Here is a 22765-nt window from a genome sequence, read left to right on the forward strand (position 1 = left end):
GCGTGATCTGCATCATAGCTCAGCTGTAAAGAAAATTAAAATCTTACATTTGCTGATTCTCTGTGAGCAGGATCACACGGGATGGTATTTATGGCACCAGGGGTGGATGATGCCATTAATAGTAGCACTCTACTGACATATCTGTAATGTTTTTACTGTAAGTGAGAATATTTCATCAAGAAAGGTTCTACATCTAGACTGCATGCGAGAGAGTCTTCTTTGGTAAGACCTACGAGCTGGAGAATTAATAATTCCTTCCAGGCTAATTTAGGGATTATTTAGGAATCTGTCCCACTGGTCCCAAAGCAGGGTAACTCCTCTGGGTTTTTCTTGGTTCACAATCCTCTAAGGTTCTGCCTGTGTGCACACAAGCTTCCTGTGAAATGGGTCATTTTTCTTGTGTCTCAGATGTGGGCTTTCCAGGCTAGATTTGTGGATCTACTTACAGATGATGAACTGAAAAGTTAGGAAAAGAGTGCACAGCTGGGTTTCTGTTTGCGGGTTTAAATCAGCTTAAATAAAGCAGACAAATATGGAGCACTAGGATCCTAATACTGTGTCCCTGCTTTCAGCATGTCTGGCAGTGATGAGCTGACTGTTGTGCTCCTGTTATGGCAAAGACATGTAATAACAGCCCTTGGGAAACCATCAGGTTGAGTTTTGTCGCTGCGCTGATTATTCCTAGGTCTATGGAAGGTTCCTGTGTTAATGGCAGAGAAAGCCTCTTCTGTGTTATCAGTAAGCGCGTAATAGAGGTCTACTATACAAGCATCTCTCCGCGGCTTGGAAAATGTGACTTGGAACTGTACGGAGATGGAATTTCCAAGTGCAAAATCTAAACACGGCTTCCAGCCAATCTGAAATGCTGGGGATACTCATGGTTGCAGTCTGCAGCTGGCCACAAGTCCTTCAAAGATCCTGAATAAAACATGACAACAAATTAGAAACTTGCCAACACGAACAACAACAACAACAAAAATACCAACATGTTCTATCCTCTTTTCTGATAGTACAGAAATTACATTTCTGATTACGTAGTAGGCATCTTATCTTTGGATCTTTCTCTTCTGAATGGAGCTTTTGGGGGCTGCAGCGGAGATGCTGCGAGCGCCCCCTGCTCTGACCCGTTCTTTCACCCACTCAGCAGCTCAGCCATGAACAACTGCCCGTGACTTCTGCGAGGACTGGAGCAAGTTTTCCTTCTTTCTTGTTGGTGTTTTAGCAATGCTCTAGGATAAGGAAAACTTAAAGCCTAAATGAAGCGCCCGTGAAGTTTCAGCCCCTGGGGCAGGTGGTGGATTCTTTCTGTGAGGGAAAAACAACAGTGTGATCTGAGAGGAAAAGGAGGTTCTTGTTTCTGTAAAATCTTATCCTCCAGCTGAGCCTGGAGGGTGTGATCAGCTTCTAAATCCGCCAGCAACTGCAAGTGCATCCGACTCGTTAACTCCCACAGATTCCTACACGTTTCCTACAAATCAAAGAGTTCTCATAACCAGATGCTCCTTTTACCTTCCCTTTTGGTTTCATTCTCATCTGTCATGTTTTTTCATTGCTTGCGTAGGTCTCTGTTGATTTGATTTTTCCTTGCCTCCTAGCGTGTTCTCATTTGTTATCTTCATTTTTTATTTTTTTTTTTTTTGCATTTGCATTGTTTAAGTTACATTCTATCTCTGACATTCCGGGCTGTTTGCACATAGTTGCATGATCTGGTTCATCTCTCTGCGTGCTCCTCTACCTCTTTGTTCTCTCTGGGTGGTCCTCAGTGTTTGCAGCTCTATCAGCCACTTTTTCAAATGTCAAGCTCGGTTCACGTTGTACGGAACGGTTTCCTTCTAATATTTGCTCTGCTAATTCTTGGACACATTTTTAGAAAAAATAACATTTCATCTCTTACTTCCTCATGTATCTGGCTTACTGTGGCATTGCTGCAGTACTTTCATTGCCTTGAACAAGGTTTCTTCACAGTTTAGTCCCATAATGAGCTCAGGCTTGTGTATATATACACAAATCCATCTGCCTAATCCATTTACTTTACTCACGATTTTCTAGGAAGTGCCTTTTCTGCAGAATCAAAGCACTCAGAGCTTCCATGAGGAAGTGAAAGAGCTAACTTAGAATCATAGAATCACAGAATGGTTCGGGTTAGAAGAGGCCTTAAAGATCATCCAGTTCCACCCCTCTGCCCTGGGCAGGGACGCCTCCCACCAGACCAGGTTGCTCAAAGCCCCATCCAGCCTGGCCTTGAACCCCTCCAGGGATGGGGCAGCCACAGCTTCTCTGGGCAACCTGGGCCAGGCTCTCACCACCCTCACAGTCAAGAATTTCTTCCTGAGACCTAATCTAAATCTCCCCTCTTTCAGTTTAAAACCATTCCCACTCATCCTATGGCTCCCCTCACTGATGAAGAGTCCCTCCCCATCTCTCCTGTAGCCCCTTTAGGGACTGGAAGGGGCTCTAAGGTCTCCCCAGAACTTTCTCTTCTGCAGGCTGAACAACCCCAACTCTTGCAGCCTGTCCTCATAGTACGTCTTCAGAATTGACCCAAGTTAGGACAGTATCTTGCAAAACTAGAGGATGGTTACACTTCAGGGATGCTCTGGTTGGTGTTAACTGCACTAATCTTGGTAGTCCCAATGGTTCCCTAATGCCTGGTGTATTTTTATGTCTGTCACCTCTTACTCCATACTTACATTGGCATCAGTGCTGTCTTTCCACTGGGAGGAGCAAGCATTGAACGGTGACCTTCAAACACAACTGTGAGACAGCAGGAATCATAAATAAACACTTGTTAACAAGTATTCTTTATATTTCCTGTGAATTTTAGTGAATACTCTCAATTATGCTTGGATAGTTTTCATTTTGTTTTTGCTTGTTGCTTTAACTGTCGAAATAAGTCTATTTCAGGTAATTGGGTAACACATTGGTGGCCTTCTATTGAAAAAATAATTAACCAGTGACATTGCGTCTCATCCTTTTCAACTTTATGGTGGACTCTGCTGGCAGCTTCCTGCTGCTCAACCTGTAACTACATCTTCAGCTTATCTCCCGCTCCCTATTTCTTCATCCTGCTTTTCTTACACAGAGCTGGTAATTTCGCAGTAGTTTCTTAAAAGAAAAAAAGGTAACCCACTCTGTGTCTGTTGGTATTTGGTAGTCTGCTGAGAGAGTTTTACTGACCTTTATTTTCTTTTCTCCTCAGCAAGACATTCTGAATTTGGGCTAAAGATTTAGACGTACCAGACTGACTGATACCTACAAATGCTCTCTGATGGGCCGAGAAGACCCTAAAAAGCATTAAGACATAAATATGAATTCTACAGTAACTGGAAAAACCTGGCTCTATATTTTCTCTCTTCTTGACTTTTAGCTCCTTATTGAAATAATCTTCTAGTTGTTTATGCTGCCTATATTTGCATCGCAGATCAACTAACAGTTTTTAACAAGGTGCTTCAAATAACTTCAGTCACGCATTAATTTTAGTTTAAACATGCCTTACGTTGATTTATAGGTGCTTTAACATTAGGCTCGCTTTGTTTAAGTCAGAAGGATTTTCCATTAAATAAACTGACATTTATCTTGGTAATTAACAGTGACTAAAGAAAAATTTAAAGAAAAGTAAGTAAAACATTAAGAGCATAAGGTGGTGTAGCAATCGCAATGTAAGGGAGGGGACCTCAAGGAACTAAAAATAAATAAATTGCAAGTCGTTTGTGAATAAATTGCAGCCTGTATTACATGCTAATAAAAGTTGACATCTGCTAAATTTAAAATATTACTATTTCATTATTATTTTATTACTAATAATATTATTACTAGTATCAGTCAGTGTTGACATCTGTCCTGATGATCTGGGTCATGTGTTAAATGGTACAGGGTAGCTCAGTTATGTTAAAACACGGATGTGTAGATTTTATGAGTGGAGGGCATGGAAATTGAGAAACACACACCGCATCCAATAATAGGTCTTTAATTTGGGCACCATGCGTTAGCTAGCAGTGCCGTCTATGTTAAAATGAAATAACAGCATCTCTGCCATGTTTTAGTGGCTGTGGTCCCATGGAAAAGCTGTGTATATTTGAAAGGCAGACCAACAGGATGGAGTGGAGAGGTCGGATGTGAGGGAGACAGACCTTTTAAAGCTCGAGAAAGAAAGTTCTGTGGTAGATGAGAAGTCCACTGTGTGACCAACACCTGGGCATCCTGGAAGCAAGTAGGAGCGAGGAGGTGGTGTAGAAAGCAGTTCTTCTGCTGTCTTTAACTGACCATACTCGATGTACCACCTAGGAGTTGTTTGGTTTTAACCCCCAGTGGTACAGCCTGCGTTCGATTGTTCACAGTAGAAGAAAAATGAGATTTATTAAGCAAATCACGTATCTGTAGAAGTGAATTCTGCCACCAAAGCTTCAGATACAATTCCATAAATGTGACCCACGGTATTTCAGCATGAGTTTCTCTTAGCATCTCGCAGCTCACAGATTACTTTGATCCCTGTGGATTCTTGTTGTTTGCAAGTACCCCTAATTTTGGGTGTTTTTAGCACAAAGAGAGTGGTCATTACAACGGAAATGATAGTGGTGGTGATTAAAAGTACAGAAGAAATTGTGAGGGATAATTTACGTAATGGGAATGAATTTAAACCTTGGTATTGGCTTTTCTATTGTTTTTTACATGTGAAATACTATTTTTTTGTCTCTGTGCCTTGAAACTGCTGCTCGTATGTGTACTTTGTAACTTGTATTTACCAGTCAACAAGCCCAGTAGCAGTGTGGATGCTTACAGGTTCTACTGATGCCCCCAAGTGGATGTTGGGCTAGATCACTCCAGTCTACAGCTGATGGTTGAGTTTTACTGTTAATTTAATAATAATAATTTACTTCTGTGGCATCCTTAAATGGGCAAAAATGTTTGACTGTGTGGGATACCAAAATTATTTTTGAACTATGCTTTCCATTCTCTATGAAGTAGTGCTTCACTATCCCTTTTTTGTATCTAGCACTTGAAACTAGTGTTGACATATTGGGAATAGCATCACGGTAACCAGTTTACTTCTTGTGGGATTCCTGAGACCTGAGAAAATTTTCACGCCATTATTAATTTCCTAATAATAGCTGTGATATAACAATGGCCTAATTGGTTTGCTAACATGGAGTGACTTAAACCTCATGCACTGCTTTTTCTGTCCCTGTGGATGGTTATAACGATAATATAACTATCTGAGAGTCCACCTGCACCCCTGAGTCACTGGAAGTTAGTGTAGATGTGCTGGAACTGTCTTTAAGTGTTGCAGCTCAGATACTATGACCTTGCTAGTTACGGCAACAGAGACCTTCGGAGGGGCTGACTTGTCTTGGTTCTTGGCAGAGTGAGTTAACTTGCACAAAGGTCTTCAATGCAAAAGACATCCTAACACCGAGCACTAAAAAAAGTGTTCCTTAGATCATAGTCTAAACTGAAATGAGATGATAGAATTCAAGATTCATAAGGCAGCAAGGAGGGTGCGCAGCAAGCTGGCTACCCTGGACTTCAAAAGAGCAGACTTTGATCTCCTGAGAGATCTGATTGGTAAGGTAGCGTGGGAAAAAGAACTGGAAGGGAGAGGGGCCCAAAAAAGCTGGGTGGTATTTAAGGATTGCCTCCTCCAAGCTCAGGAGAGGTGCATCCCAAAAAAGAAGAAATCGGGCAAAATAGCCAGTAGGCCGGCGTGGATGAACAAGGAACTGCTGGACAAACTCAGGACCAAAAAGGAGGCCTATAGAGGGTGGAAGCAGGGAAAGGTAGACTGGGAAGAATACAGAGAAGCTGTCCGAGTCACCAGAAACCTGATCAGGCAAGCGAAAGCCCAGGCAGAACTAAATCTAGCCAGGGATGTGAAAAATAACAAGAAGAACTTCTATAGATATATCAGGGATAAAAATAAGACGAGGGAAGCTGTGGGTCCCCTCCGGAAGGAAACGGGAGACCTGGTCACCCAGGATGTGGATAAGGCTGAGCTACTGAATGACTTCTTTGCCTCAGTCTTCACTGGCAAGGGCCCTAACCACACTGCCCAAGTCACGGACGGCAAGAACAGGGGCTCTGGGAATGAAGAAGCACCCACAGTACAAGAAGACGAGGTTCGAGACCTCTTAAAGAACCTGAAGGTGCATAAGTCCATGGGACCTGATGAAATCCATCCACGGGTCCTGAGAGAACTGGCGGACGAAGTTGCTAAGCCCCTCTCCATCATATTTGAGAAATCGTGGCAGTCTGGTGAAGTTCCCACTGACTGGAAAAAAGGGAACATAACTCCAATATTCAAAAAAGGAAACAAAGAAGACCCGGGAAACTACAGGCCGGTCAGTCTCACCTCTGTGCCTGGCAAGATCATGGAGCAGATCCTCCTGAAATCCTTGCTAAGGCACATGGAGAATAAAGAAGTGATTGGAAACAGCCAACATGGCTTCACCAAGGGCAAATCGTGCCTGACAAATTTGGTGGCCTTTTACAATACTACCACAGACTTGGTAGACAAGGCCAGAGCGACTGACGTCATTTACCTGGACTTATGCAAAGCATTTGACACTGTCCCGCACGACATCCTGGTCTCAAAATTGGAAACTCATGGATTCGATGGATGGACCACTCGGTGGATAGGGAACTGGCTGGATGGCCGCATCCAAAGGGTTACAATCAATGGCTCAATGTCCAGGTGGCGGCCAGTAACGAGTGGTGTTCCGCAGGGGTCGGTACTGGGACCAGTACTGTTTAACATCTTTGTCGGTGACATGGACAGTGGGATAGAGTGCACCCTCAGCAAGTTTGCTGATGACACCAAGCTCGGTGGCGCAGTTGACACGCTGGAGGGAAGGGATGCCATCCAGAGGGACCTAGACAGGCTGGAGAGGTGGGCTCGTGCAAATTGCATGAAGTTCAACCAAGCCAAGTGCAGGGTCCTGCACCTGGGACGTGGCAACCCCAGGCACAAATACAAGTTAGGTGGAGAATGGCTGGAGAGCAGCCCCGAGGAGAAGGACTTGGGAGTGCTTATGGATGAGAAGCTCAACATGAGCAGGCAGTGTGCACTGGCAGCCCAGAGAGCCAACCGTGTCCTGGGCTGCATCAGGAGAAGTGTGGCCAGCAGGTCTCGCGAGGTGATTCTGCCCCTCTACTCTGCGCTCGTGAGACCCCTCCTGGAGTACTGTGTCCAGCTTTGGAGTCCTCAACACAGAAAGGACATGGACCTGTTGGAACGGGTCCAGCGGAGGGCCACGAGGATGATCAGAGGGATGGAGCACCTCTCCTATGAAGACAGACTGAGAGAGCTGGGGTTGTTCAGCCTGGAGAAGAGAAGGCTCCGGGGAGACCTTATAACAGCCTATCAATACCTGAAGGGAGCCTACAGAAGAGCTGAAGAGGGACTCTTTGTCAGGAAGAGTGGTGACAGGACAAGGGGCAATGGTTTTAAATTGGAAGAGAAGAGATTTAGATTAGATATAAGGAAGAAATTCTTTACAGTGAGGGTGGTGAGGCACTGGAACAGGTTGCCCAGGGAAGTTGTGGATGCCCCATCCCTGGAAGTGTTCAAGGCCAGGCTGGATGGGGCTTTAAGCAACCTGCTCTAGTGAGAGGTGTCCCTGCCCATGGCAGGGGGGTTGGAACTAGATGATCTTTAAGGTCCTTTCCAACTCTAGCCATTCTATGATTCTATGATTCTATGATTCTATGAAAGAGGGGAGATTTAGATAAGATCTCAGGAAGAAATTCTTGACTGTGAGGGTGGTGAGACACTGGCCCAGGTTGCCCAGAGAAGCTGTGGCTGCCCCATCCCTGGAGGGGTTCAAGGCCAGGCTGGATGGGGTTTTGAGCAACCTGGTCTGGTGGGAGGTGTCCCTGCCCAGGGCAGGGGGTTGGAACTGTATGGAAATGGATCTTTAAGTTCCCTTCCCACCCAAACCATTCTATGATTCTATAGTCCTCAAAAAAGATTTCAGAAGGCAATGACAGAGCAGATGAGCGTAACGACAGCCCCAGCTGTGCTGAAGTAGCTGCTCCTGTTGGCCATATCCATGCTCTCAGCTTGAGACCGGGGACCTCAGGGAGTCGAAATTCCAGTTCTTGTTTCAAAGACCCCTTGCATGGACTTTTGTAATGACACAGAAGAAAGTCTCCTGCTGATGGAGGGGCTTGGCACACAGGACACCCCACTTCCTATGCAAGTGTCTTGCCCACTAATTTAAAATTCTGCTATCAGAGTAGCAGGGTTAAGTTTGTGGCCTTCACAGTTACTTTTTGGTCTTGGGTCCTTAAGTCCTGCTAAGTCAGGCATTTACCATCTTTTTTGTACCTCTGTCATGCACTGAGATTTTCAAATACCTCTATGCTGTGTAGATGCGCAACTACTTTTCAGAGTTAGGCTCTTGCATTATTTGAGTGTGTTTGAAAAATTGGTCCTAGGTCTCTTATGGTAAACAGAGAAAGGTACCTCCTACTCATTGGAGTTTGTACATTTTATAGAACAAGGAGTATTTTCTAGGTCAGAGGGAAAGCTTTGCTCAGATATCTTAGCTGTGGAGCAAAGAGATTTGGTTTCATATCTAATATGTATATTATTTAAGCCTTCTTTGAAATGCCTACTTAATTTTATTCCTGCTTTTATTTGATCTTACAATCATTGGACTTGTATACAGTGGGAAATTACAGTTGTTAGAACCTGCTAATTAACATGATTAACTGAGCATGTAGTGCAGATAAGGACATTTGTTTGGTCTCCCGACAGCTGGTCACTGCCTACATTAAGTGTGTGTCGAGGCTGGAGATTTCGCCTCTGCGTAAATCAAGTAACAGATTGCTAGTTAAGCTGGAAAATGTGAGTGTAAACGGTAACCAAAGCACTCCAGCGTTGCTCGTGCTTACGTACCTCCTCACCAAGTGCCTGCCACAGTTCTATCCGAGATTTTGTGCATGAAAACTCAAGAACCAGCAATTCTAGTGCTTGTAAATGGAGATGTTTCCAACATTTTCGATCTTGCTTCGTGTTTTCGTTAAGAAACTGAATTTATCTGGCACACTGAGTCCTGGAGTGTTCAGTCCTGCCTTTCCTTTGAGTAGGTGACAGAGAACATACCTTTAACTCTGCTTTTATACATTTGGTCTTTGGGAAACATCTAGAGACCTTTGTAAAATGTGTTTCCTGACTTGTGGTTGAAAAATGATCAATAACCTGATCTGCATTGTGTGGGCTTCCCTCAGAATCCCCATTAGTTCTGTGCATTTTGGGTGTCAGTTCTGGGGGTGCTGGGATATTGTATCATCTCACTTTTCCCTTTTGTACTTCTAAAAGTACAAAATTTTATTCTTCATAATGTCTAAAAGATAAAAACTGAAAAAAAAAACCAAATTAGAATAAATGCATAACGATCCACATGCTCCTTTTACACATTTTAAATTAGATTGTAATCATAAAGTGATTATTTTCAGTAAAAAGCTTTACGTTGTGTTTGTACTGAAAGCAGGTAAATTGCATGGCATAAAACATTTAAAATAGTCTACTTATTTCACCTGCAAACACAGATAACCCAGGATCATTTCTAATTACTGAATATGAACGCTAATAATGTGAATGGACAAATGTGTCAAAAATAATTCTGAATATTTGGCTAAATAGCCAATAGCTGCTTCCACTTGTAGCACCGATTTTCACTAGAAAATGGATTTACGCAAACTAAAGTGCTAAAAATATCTTAGAAACAGATTTTGTCACTTCAGTCATAAAAGACACTTATCACCTTACTCAATATAGGCTAAAAAAACCTTAGCTGTTTTTTAGTAGAAAAACTCCAGACAAACTGGAGAATGCAAGCAAATAAAAGCAAAAGTAAAGCCGAGGATATCCAGCTTTATTTTTTTTCCTGTGTGTATATTATGTTTTTTTCTTTTAGGAAGAAAATGAAAAAACTCTATTAGTCAATTATTGTTTCCCCAGTCTTTTGCAGTTCCCATTTGGTTTTTGTTATAGTTCTGCAATATATTTTGGAACAGGACGTGATATATCTGTGCATAAGGAGTGAAAATCTCTGTGCGTAAGTAAAGAAGTTATCGGCGTGCGCTTCTGAGGACAAGTTACAGCTCTCGGTTTATTGATAATTGAATACAGGGAATACAGAGACCACAGTAGGCATTCCCCAAACAAATGCATCCAGTGCCTGAGAGCTTGTGTTCCCTAAGAGCCACAGAGAGCTGAGGATTTGGGATATCACACGCGACCATGTGGGTTTATGCTGCATGAAGCAGATGTTTAGCGGCCCGAGAACAGGTTTGGTTCAGTGTAGGATGACTGGGAAGCTCTTCCAGACACAAGACCTGGTGCCGACCTCATGTTACGTGAGTTTTATGTTGGTAAAACTTCTGTAGGCTCACACCCGATCTACTGCAGCGTGCCAGGAGACGTCGATGAGGAAGGAACAGGTTTAAAAGTGAGTGCAACTGGGCCAGGCACAAGCTTGTAGACCAAATCTAGGCCAAGTCGTGGAGCAGTGCCTTGAAAGCAAAATATAGAAACTCAGGTTCTTTCTTTCTCCCTTTGATGTGTGCTCTGTGCTTTTGTGCATCTAACGAGCTCTGTGTAATGCTGCCAGTATTGGATGTTGCTGATTTTGCACAGAATTACAATATATGACCCGCTGAAAGGCTCAGGCTGAAGAAATAATAGCAAAGAGGATAAGCAGCTCAGGCATTTGTCTTTGTGCAGTATTGCTGGGTCTTCACCTTACTTATGACCTTGGCATAATAGTTGAAATACTTAATATATATGGTAGAATACTGTAAGTGAGGAAGACCTTCAAAAAGGACTTTTTGTTTGGTGTTGTCCCAGTTTGAAGTACAACCGAACCAATTTTCTGTTCTGTAATTTTACATCCTAGCTCGGCCTCCTCTAACTGTCTGTAATTAACGGCATATTGTGGAGAAAACTGCTCGTTCTCAGAATGATCAGCCCAATGTTTGTGCTCCGTGCCAAGGGATGGTGAGCAGGGAGGCCCTTGCTTATCCTTATTGCCGTAACAACCAAGGGCAGCCAATTTCGTTATTTGCTCCTTAGGGGGTCGGAAACGGAAAAAACGTAGAGGGGTCACATCGATGGGGAGGAGTGGACAGGAGAGGTGACCCAAACCTGACCAACTGAGGAGAGGCTGAGGGAGCTGGGGTTGTTCAGTCTGGGGAAGAGGAGACTGAGGGGAGACCTTATTGTTCTGTACAAGTACCTGAAAGGAGGCTGTAGAGAGACGGGGGTCGGTCTCTTCTCCCAAGTCACAGATGATAGGACAAGGGGTAATGGCTTCAAGTTGCGCCAGGGGAAGTTCAGGTTGGATATTAGGAAACATTTCTTTACTGAAAGGGTTATCAGGCATTGGAATGGGCTGCCCAGGGAGGTGGTGGAGTCACCATCCCTGGAGGTATTTAAGAAACGTGTAGACATGGTTCTTCAGGGCATGCTCTAGTGTCCAAGATTACTGGTTTGTGGTGGGGTGCTGTGTGGGTGGGTGATGGTTTTTGGTTTGGTTGTTGTTGTTGTGTGTTCAGGTGGTGGGTGGTGGTTTTGTTTGTGGTGGGGTTTTTTTTGTTTTTTTTTTTTTTTTTTTTTACTGTTGGTTGGACTCGATGATCTCTGAGGTCCCTTCCAACCACTACGATTCTGATTCTGATTCTGATTCTGATTCCATCCCATCTGCCCCACGCTCAGTATAAAGGCTGAGGGATCAAAGGGTCAGCCCCTTCCTGCGATGGCCGACGTCCAGAGAGGACTCTGTCTGTCCATCTGCCTTTGATCCCGATCCGTGTGTTCCTGACTCCAGAGCTGAAATCCAGTTCCCATCCGTCACTGAGTCCAGTCTGGGACTTCCCCAGTGCCTGCCGGTGACGTGACTGTCATCCTGGGAGCTTGATACGGTTTTGTATATATTGTATCTATTTCATTATTTTCATCTTTATTTTTATTTTAATATCAATTCTTCATTAAAGTAGTTTAGTTCATTCTAAACTTCTGAATCTCCTTATCTCTTTCTCTCCTCTCTCCTCTTTTGGGGGGGGGGAGGGGGGGGAAAGGGCCATCTGTTGGTCTGGTTTCGGTAAATTCGGTCGAAACCACGACAGGTGTGATTGAAAGAATGCAGTCGCGGCATTTCCCGGATCTGGATAACTCACTTGGGTTATGACTGTATTTATCCCCATTTCTGACTTTGTAATTTTTAGTTCAAATTCCATAGTTATTGGTTGATTATATCAAGGTATTTTAGAGCCAAATAAAATCCCAGGGGATCTCACAAAAGGAATTTCACAGTAATAAAATGTGAAGAAAGACTGAAGCAGGTTCAGCGTGGGCTGAAGCTCTTGCCCTGTGGGGCTGGTGCAGCCCTGGGGAGGAGGTGGCTTTGGGAGGACCTACCACCAGCTCCCCAGTACCCACAGCAGGGTGATCAAGAAGATAGAACCCAGCTCTTCGGAGTGCCACATGGTGTTAGGATGTGAGACAACAGGCACAAGTCGTTTTCCCTTCTTAGCTTGTTTCAATATCCAACCTTTTATAGTAGAGCCATGAGCTGTTTCTCTTTTCTTCTCAACGTGTGTTCAGTCCATCCTCTAGATCCACTCCAAATCAGTGCTTTTCTGTCCTTCACAAAAGGACAGAATTCCTTAAGGCAGTAAAAATTTTAGGTTTTTTTAAGGAAGTTCTAATGTTCCATGCCTAGTTATCTTTCACAGATTCTGTGATCTTGCCTGTGGTATTGCCTGGACCAGTACAGTGCAGATTTGAAAACCATTGCTAGACCTAGATTTTTAAAAAAAACATGGATCACTGTCAGGCTTGAAGGTTCCCAACCGATTTTGACATGTCCTTAATGCCAAGCTTTTATTTTCCACTTAAGAATGTGAAGATTTTACTATTTAATATGGTACCATTGCAAAGCAAACACGAACCATTTGGTGCGTGGTCTGACAATATCCAGGGAACCTCAGTTTTGAATCTCCGTGGTGGATCTTCTGCCTGGCTGCTGCCACACAGGCACCCTGGTGCTCTTGTGTTGCCCAACCCATGTGCAGTTTGCCTTTTCCCTTTGATGCCGTGAAACTGCTGGCACCAATTTGGCTGCTGCCATCATCTGACTGGCAACCAGGAGGTTAAAAGGACAGGATTAGTCCCTGAGCTTATCCCTTTACAGCCTCAAAGAGGCACCATTAAAGGGAATTTGAAGCCAAAGGGTTTGTTTCAGCTGGAAATTTCGAAGCTTTAGTGTTTTAAATAGGCATGCAATTTCCTATCCTTGGCTTTTGCTAGCTGACTTTTAAATCCCAGCTGAGGGTATGGAGATTTTTAATGCCACCTTTCACTTGCTTTCCTCCAACCTATTGTCAATTAAAGCACACTTAAGATACCCCATAATCACGAATACAAAAGCTGCCTTTTGGTTCCTTGTTTCTCTTTTCCCATCTGTTCAATCAACTCATTTCTTGAGGAATGGGTATGAGGAGAGAGATGTATTGGAAGGTGGTCCCATTGGTGTGCTAGGCACTTGGAGGGTGTGCTTGTTAAACTGCTAAATAAAAATGTAATTTGGGATGATTTTTCTGCTTCTTGTGGAACTGCCCTCTGTTTGTCTGTTGCTGTGTTATCTCGACCAGGATGATTAATCCCTTTGAGCCTATAAAACCGCGTATTTTTACCTTTGGAACAGAACCGATTGTGCCAGATGACAACCTCTATGCATAGATAACAGGGGAAAAGTACAGATGTGTTAAATACAACTTAATATTGATTTGTTTACTCAGTTATGCTATCAGTTCTCTTATTGCTTTATCATTTGCATTCTTGATTATGAGAAATATTTTATGAGTAAACAGTCTCTCTCATACCTCCTTCATTTCTAGGACTCCAGGTTTATCAAAGGTAAAAGCAGCTTTCCTTGATGGTAAAATTTTTCCTCTTGTTAAAATTTGAAATTGAGTCACTTAAATGATAATGAATCAAGTACTAATGGGAAATAAATTTCCTAATCAGCTGAAATAACAAGTTAGGAAATGCTATGGTAATACAAACCAGGTTCTGTCACACACTACTTCTTACTGCAGTGATGTTTAATTCTTTGCTGAAACACAAGAGCTGTCCTTTTCAGAAAGTTTTACATTAAGCTACGGGGAAATAGCATGTACAGTTCTGATAATTTCACATAATTAAGTTTCAATCATTTTTCAAGCAGTAAATGAGAAAAAGAAAGAAATATTTATGAAAACAACAAAGATTGTAAATGGTAAGGGACACTGAAATGTATCTGGAATAAACCAAGTAATATTGAAGAAATGCAATTCTAATATTCTTTAGTTTGCTTCCCATCTGTGCTGCTATTACACATTTAAAATTAAGTGTAAGATTTCAGTATAATTCAAATGACTGTGTATAATTCAAACGACTTAAGTTGTAGGTAGAAGCAATAACATTTATAGAACCAAAATAGTTGAAAAAATTAGATAAGCTTTCAGACACCTAAAATAGAAGCCCCAAGCTTACTACAGGTTCAGAACAATTGCTGAGAGATTAGTTAGGTTTTTAATAGTTAGACCATCTCTGAAAAAAGTTAGTTGACAGCAGTACAGTTAAGGTGATGCTAGTCATTAGGGAGGAAAGAGGGGTATTAGTGGTGGCCTCATAGGTAAAAGGGAGAGAAATAAGTAGTTTATAGTTTGTGGAGAAGTTAGTTGGAGCTGCTATGGAACATGCTATGAAGTCAGTTCCTTCCACTGAATCTGTGCTGTTCTCAGATCTTCCTAGGCTGCCCAGCATTAGAGCTGTTGTCTAAATAGCAGCTCTTGCCTCAGCTGCTCTTAAAACAGAAATGTGCTCTCTGTAACAGGTTCTTGCAGTTGACACACCTCTTAGATCTGGGATAATCAATGAATGAGTCAACTGGGCTCAAATCCCACCAAATCCTATGCCACCCATTTTGTTATTTGCTTAGTTTCCAAAGGGTTATTTGTGTAGAAATCTCCTAGCTTCAAAAGGACTCTGAGTCACTCCTTCTCTCCCATACCTCCCTGTGGAGGTGTCCTGGCTGTTCGTGTTCCTGTGCTCTGCAGCTTCTCCACCGAGTCCCCAGGTCACCTGCCTCCTGCCCCCCTTCCTTCCTGTAGGCTGGAAAAGTCAGATACGGGTCATGCCAGCCAAACAAATGCACCATATTTCTGTCTGCTCTGCAGCGACAGCCTGAGGCACTGGTAGAAAAGAAGGGTCCTTGTCCACCTGTGCTAAATTACAGTTTGTCCATGATAATTTATCTTTGTGTTGCAGAGTAAATCTGCCATTTCTTTGATGATTTGAGTTGTTTGACCTCCTGACTTGATTAGGAAAAATACTGCATTCTTTGCATGCTGAATGCAAGTCTAGTGGTTACGCACAACAGACTTTTGTGAAAGCTGTTTTTACCCTCTTTCTTAAGTTTCTTTTATGGCAGCCTTTCCCTGAACATCTGAGCAACCTTTCCCCATCTGGAAAGGTGATAAAGGAGAATCCCTTCCAGCCTCTCCAGCAGACTTGGCTTGGGTGGCCAGTGTAGTGTAAGGAAGAAGCAGATGCCACTCCATCACTCCACCTCCCAGACTGATGCTTCTTTTATCATTTTGCATCCCATCTGCCAACTTTGCCTGCGTGGATTTATTCTTCTGGCTCTAGTACTCTCCTCTTAGGTGAGCTGCAGCCCCTCTTGTACCTCCTTACTCACCACCCATAGTTCTGCAGGTGTCACCCAGGCCTTTTCCTTCGTCTCCCTGTCTCTGTCCCAGCTATGCGGCTCTCTACAGGTCCTACTGAGGCTGTAGTCACCTGAGATAACTGTCGGCAGCTGCTGAGGGGTTCATCCTTTCTTCATGCTAAGGGGCACATAACAACCTGTTACTCCAGTTGCTGCTGAGGTTTTTAGGGCTGAGAGAGTTGGGGTTGTTCAGCCTGGAGAAGAGAAGGCTCCGGGGAGACCTTAGAGCCCCTTCCAGTCCCTAAAGGGGCTCCAGGAGAGATGGGGAGGGACACTTGATCAGGGAGTGGAGCGATAGGACAAGGAGTAATGGTTTTAAACTGAAAGAGGGGATATTTAGATGAGATCTCAGGAATAAATTCTTTCCTGTGACAGTGGTGAGGCACTGGAAGAGGTTGCCCGGAGAAGCTGTGGCTGCCCCATCCCTGGAGGGGTTCAAGACCCTGGAGGTGTTCAAGGCCAGGCTGGATGGGGCTTTGAGCAACCTGGACTAGTGGGAGGTGTCCCTGCCCAGGGCAGGGGGTTGGAACTGGATGGTTTGTAAGTTCCCTTCCCACCCAAACCATTCTGTGATTCTGTGATCTCCTGGAAAGCCTACCAGATGCAGAGGATGGGGCTTAGCCTACAGCCTGGCTGAAAGGTGAAGTACATCTTGCTCATGGCCATTGCAAAGGTTAGATCCAAGGCATCAAGAGCCTGAGTCATTCTCCTCTGTACGAACGATGCAGAGGGAGAGCAGGACTGAGAGCGAGCAGGAGCTGTTTTACAGGATCTATACCAGGACAGGCCTTTCTTGGGTGATCTTGAGTGTCTGATACGGCTGGTGACAGGGCCACTCTGTAACAACAGCTCAATAGAAAGCGAAGTTAAATGTAGAGGTAAATCTGGGCCACTGCTCTTTCAAGACTAAAGCTTGAAGCTGTCCAGACCTTTGGACCTGATGTTCTCGCTGAAGATGAAACCAACAGAGCAGCTACGAGTTTAGAGAGTCACTCAACCTTTGTTCTTCAAAAGGAGCTTGGCAGCTGTGGTGCTTTTGTGTCAGCAAGAGGGTTGTGTTTTACAGAATGAATTACAGGCCCGTCCCTTTCTTTTTTTTCTATTCCATATCCATTTTACCATTATTTGATTCATTTCAGAGCAAGCCCATGTCATTCACAGTGCCACCAAAGAGGTGATCTCTGACCTTTTAGCATAATCTTTCTTTACCTCTGAGTCAAAGTCTTCTAAGCTTTCCTTGTTCAGAAGTTTGAATTCAAGACCTCAGAGTAAAATTAAATGTAATCACTGTACTAAGCTAAATAAAAAGCATTTGGCACTGGCACTCGTTATGGCTGTTATGTGGTGAAACTAAACAGATTTGTGGAATAATTGAAATGTATCTACAATGTCACTTTATTCTAAATATATTTTAAAAAAAACAAAACAAAACATTTCCATCTTAATATGCACTTCATTGTAATTGGTTTCTGAAAAGCTGTCTGTATAAAGTGAAATCATCTCATACCAATATGTCTGCTAATGCCATTAATTTTATTAGACATAGAAGAGATGAAAATTTAGCTGTTAATATTAAGTATTATCTAAGCCTTACCAAAGCTGTGCGTTATTGCAAATTATTATTTACAAACCTGGTTGGGATTTTTTTCCCCGTGAAAGAAGGGAAATGCAATAATATTGATGTGAACTCAGTAAATAGGAAAGACACCCTTTCTATGTATAAAGTAGGTTTGCATCTTGTTGCAGCCAGACTTTCTCTCCCCTGCGTCCCAGTTCCGATGGAGGTAAAGTCAACAGGGGAACAACCTCTTCCCCTGAAACACTGGGAGGGGGCCAGCCAAGAGGCTTGAGAGATCTCTCTTTCACTTGCACTTTAAGAGATCTCAATTTCAAGTTACTGGAGACCAATTAATAATGAAATTGAGATGCGGTTTTCCTGCAATTTTTGTAAAATTTGGAAATGAGAACTTACTATGGAAAGACACCCTGAAGTGTAATTTTTAGGAACATTTTTGTTGTCTCTGCTTTTCTGAGTTAGAGACGAGCTCTTGCTAGAGGTATGTTTAAAATATTCAGGAAGCAGATGTGATCTTATTCTGTTTCCCCTTTGCTGTAATCCAGGGAGCTGTGATAAGCACAGCCCGGTACTGTACACAAAATAACAAAATCCTGCCATTCCTGGGCAGTTCCCACAGCCCTGAGGATGGGCAGATTGGGTTGATGTGTGCCTGTAAAATCCCAGAAGAATATGGAAACTCCTTGTACCCCCCAAAGATCTGGGAGCTGGTAAAGAATAATGGAATAAACTAAGTTATATCTAAATGTTCTATTCATTTCGGTAATGATATGCCATAATTCTCTTAATTTATTTGATTGAGAAAACTAATTACTTATAATTGAGTCATGACAAAATACAGCAACTTTTATAATGGATAAGTCCTATTTATTTCTGTCCAGAGATTCAAAACATTGTTTTACACAATCATGATCTTTTGTTTTGGCAGAAACCCTTAAACACATAGGCAGAGGAGAAAGTTTTGTTTTCATTGTTAAAGACTGTCAATGTCAAATAACTTTTTGGGGGGGATTTTTAAATTGTTATGTTAAAAAAAAAAAAAGGCTTTTCATGAAGCATTCAAGAAATAAATTGGCATTGAACTATTGAAATTGCCCAGATAGCATAGAAATGGAATTTAATTGCAAAGGATGAGGCTTTCAGCAGAGATTAGGAACATCAAACCCGACACTACAAGTGGAATTTCTGAGATTTTTGGAATGATGCTATGAATTTCTCTTACAGAAATTCAGAAAATGCTGTGTACTTAGCACCCTGGGCCTTTTTTCAGGTCTTTCCTTCGTAAAGAAAAGGTTTCTCCCAGAGAGAGACAGAAACCACTCTGTCCCTTAATAATGATGGTGCAGGGAGGGAGTTCAGGTTGCTGCTTGGTCTGTCTGTCATCTGATTTGCTGCTGAACAGATAACAATGAACACTGGGTACATATTTTTTTTTCTGAATTGTTCCTTCCCCTTGGCCAGCTGTCTCAAATTCCCTAGTAATTTCACAACCGAGTTCATGATTGGCAGGTTGGGCCGATTTCTCTTTGTAAACGTGATTATGTGAGACCTGTTCGCAGTGTTGGAAATTTGCCATAGCGTCCAAACACAGAGTCTTGTCTGATTGTTTCTCATACCGTGATAGATCTAATTTTTTTTTTTTTTTTTTTTTTTATGGGTTCATTGCTAAGATTTTGTAAAAAATCTCTTTAAATATTTTAAGAGATCTGATGAAAATTCCTGCCTATGTATTGGAAGCAGTCATTTGCTTTGCCTCTGCTTTTCAGTCTCTCCCATTACTCACCCAGTCCAACTTTATCTTCTTCTGCTTGTTAAACCGTCCCCAGCTTTGACACGGAGCCTCTTCCTCTGCAAGAGAATGTCAGCCTTTCTTTATCTCTTTATCTATCTTTATCTCTTCTTTATCTATCTTATTCTTTATCTTGACCAAGTAAAGCCACCAGAGAGAACATAATTTTTTCATATCTGGCTTATAGTGTCTTAATTTTGCTCTAGAATATTATCTAGTATTCATTATAATATCCATTACTTAAGCTCAGAAACTGTTTTTGAGTGTGATTATAAGATGCCTTGCAAAATTAAATACAAATATCCTGAACGTTATTGTTTCATTTGTTACTCTTACTCATAGAATGGTTTGAGTTGGAAGGGACCTTAAAAATCATCGAATTCCAGCCCCCCTGCCCTGGGCAGGAACACCTCCCACCAGACCAGGTTGCTCAAAGCCCCATCCAGCCTGGTCTTATTCTTACTTATAAAAACCTGTAAACATGGCTTTCTCTTTTTAAACACACGCTGGTTAATGTTTCTCATGTAGTAGGCAGCCAGATAGGAAAGTAAGTCTAAAATGAAACAATTTCCTCGTAAAATGATGAAGCTTTGAATTGATGAACTTGAAATTTAGGAAGATTTCTTACCTGGTAAACTAAACTGAGCTACTGGATTTGTAGTCCATGAAGAACCAAGAAGGGGAGAAAAAAGACCTAGATAGGGCATAGAAAAGGATCAGCTTTATTAGGAAAGGCAAAAAGGATTCTTAGTTGAGACTCAGGTGATCTGAACAGGCTTAATAAAAGCTTCTTTAAATGATGGAATAAGTATGTGTTAATATCTGCTAAAATCTATAAGGAAAGATCTCTTAAAGAGGACATGTAGAATCATTTATATAGTCGTTGTCTGTCATAGAAATTTTTAAAAGAACTACTAGCTAAAGTGCTAAAATGATCTAAACCGCGTGCAAGGTAATAACATATTATTGACTTTGCTGCAGACCAATCCGGAGATAAATGATCTATTGAGACTTGTGAATATTTTCATCTTTAATGCTCATATATCCCCACTAAGAGCACTAGCTTTCTGCTACTGTCTGTATCACTGATGGAAGATTTATTGCCTATATTTACAGTGATAAAAGACTTCTGGAATTTTATTTTTTTTTAAGATGCCGTGTGAATCTCAAAACTTCTCCTATGTCACAACTGGATTAAGATCTAATTGTTTTTTTAAAGTCATGAATATTTTATCAAGAAATAGTTACAGACTATTGAAACTACAGACTACAGAAAACTGTTACAGACAGCACTTTGTTAAGTGCTATTTATATTTATAAACACAACCTTTGCTTAGCTCAGTATTTCTGATTTTTTTATTTCTTTTTTTTTTTTCTTTTTTTTTTTTTCCCAGGGCACAATACAGAACTATGATAGCAACCGGAGGAGTCATAACAGGACTGGCTGCCTTAAAAAGGCAAGACTCTGCCAGATCTCAGCAACATCTAAATCTCGCCGCGGCACCAGCTTCTGAGGAGAAGAAACCGGTTCGACGCCGGCCCAGGGCAGATGTAGTGATTGTCCGGGGCAAAATCCGTCTCTATTCCCCGTCGGGATTCTTCCTTGTTTTGGGAGTGCTTATTGCATTCTTGGGAATTGCAATGGCCATCCTTGGATACTGGCCCCAAAAGGAACAGCTTTTAGGATCTGAAGAGAACCTGTCTGTAAATGAAACCCAGGTCCTGAGGAGCCAAGGAAGCCTGTTGCTTCGTTTCTTTGAGCAGCACGTGCACTCGGATAAGATGAAGATGCTGGGCCCTTTTACTATGGGCATCGGAATCTTCATTTTTATCTGCGCCAACGCCATTCTGCACGAAAACCGTGACAAGGAAACAAAAATCATACACATGAGAGACATCTACTCCACTGTCATAGACATCCACACGCTGAGGATCCGGGAGCAGAAGCAGCTGAGTGGTGCCTTCACTGGCCTGTTGGGGGAAGGAGAGCTCAGGCCCAGCGGGAGCTCGTGCGCGTCACGGCTGGCTGCGAACACGGTCGCGCCCTTCTCTGGCTTCAAGAGTAATTTTCGGATGGATAGCTCTGCCGAAGAAGATGAGGTTACCCTAAATGAAGACAGGACCACTGGTGGCCTCCTGCCACCTCTGCTGACTGAGCAATCTGGGTCAGTCTTTGGACTTTACCCTCACTCCAGCAAGGCTTCAGATGACAAAAACACTGGCTCTATAAAGTGCGAAACAAAATCCATTGTGTCATCTTCCATTAGTGCTTTCACGCTGCCCGTAATTAAACTGAATAACTGTGTTATTGATGAGCCCAGCATAGACAACATAACCGAGGACTCGGAGATCACCAGGAGTCGGTCTAGAAATCTGTCTATGGATTCTCTGGCCATTCCACTGACTGATACCAATGAGTCCTACAGACCGGTCGCTGCCGTGCTGCCGCGACACAATTCCTTTGTGGACGCTCCATCAGATCAGTTCAAATCTTCTATGACTCTGGGACCAAGCACAGGAAAGCTTTTGTCCCCTGGCGCTGCCAGGAAACAGTTTGGGTCCAACACATCTTTGCATCTTCTGTCTTCGCACTCGAAGTCCCTGGACTTGGACAGGGGTCCATCTACTCTGACTGTCCAAGCGGAGCAACGGAAGCATCCCAGCTGGCCCAGGCTGGATCGGAGCAACAGTAAAGGATACATGAAACTAGAAAACAAAGAGGACCCGATGGACAGGTTACTTGTGCCACAAGCAGCGGTCAAGAAAGACTTTACCAATAAGGAAAAGCTTCTTATGATATCGAGATCTCATAACAACTTGAGTTTTGAACATGACGAGTTTTTGAGTAACAACCTAAAGCGGGGAACTTCTGAAACAAGGTTTTAATATTTAAATTGCAATTTAGGAGATGTCATACAGTATTTTTAAAAAAAACCCAACATTTTGACAAGTGTTTCCTTTTCAGTGAGATTAGTACAAGCCTGTTTTTAACCAAATGCTAAATAGCCCGTTAAAATTGGCGTGTGTGAACAGAGATCTTCATCTTTGTAATGCCAAGAGGTTTTTGGTCTTAGTAACATACAGCTGCAATACTGTACATTATCATTGCTCAGAGAGTTTTTGGTACGACTGATTCCAATTTTTCCCAAGTAGCAATTTCTTTTATTCTATATAAGCATGTCACTTTTTTATCACTTTGACTCCAGAAGCCTGCATTAGAAAAAACGCTCCGTTTGCCTGTAAGTTCTGTTTATTTAATGACTGCAAGAGTCTAAAACCGGTTCTTGCAGTCTAGAAGGGGAAGTGAGCAGGAGCACATACTGGAATTGTCAAATCCAGGCCTTTATCCTCCCTGTTGTCTTTCCCATACGGTCCATCTCGGTAACCGTGATCTTGCCATTGTCATTGTGAGGAACTTGTTTGCATATTGGGGTGGGTGGACAGAAAGGAGTGGGTATAATTAAAACCATTTTTTTCCTGTGAATTCATTGTAATCGGTTGAGTTGAATACCAGTGTTGTGAATTATTAACTATGCTTTGTACAACGATCTTTCTACATCCACTGTAGTTTGTTCCTGTAATTCTGGGGAAACATATATAAAGTAAGAAATCTGAAAATTCTTCTGG

At 42.5% G+C, this 22765-nt stretch overlaps 1 protein-coding gene across 2 annotated transcripts in view; it reads left to right on the top strand.

Annotated features, from left to right (window-relative positions):
• TMEM200A (transmembrane protein 200A) overlaps window positions 1–22024 on the top strand; it is a 70405-nt gene extending 48381 nt beyond the window's left edge. The window contains exons 1-2 of one of the 2 annotated variants that reach the window (XM_074169133.1): window positions 18239–18312; window positions 20533–22024. In XM_074169133.1, coding sequence (XP_074025234.1) covers window positions 20549–22024 — 1476 coding nt within the window. In that variant the 5' untranslated portion in view covers window positions 18239–18312; window positions 20533–20548. Of the gene's footprint in view, window positions 1–18238; window positions 18313–20532 lie in introns of those variants that run through there. The other variant, XM_074169132.1, reaches the window with a different exon arrangement.
• The last annotated feature ends 741 nt before the right edge of the window (window positions 22025–22765 follow it).

Source organism: Numenius arquata, chromosome 2, assembly GCF_964106895.1.
Source record: "Numenius arquata chromosome 2, bNumArq3.hap1.1, whole genome shotgun sequence".
NCBI classification, from domain to species: Eukaryota; Metazoa; Chordata; class Aves; order Charadriiformes; family Scolopacidae; genus Numenius; species Numenius arquata.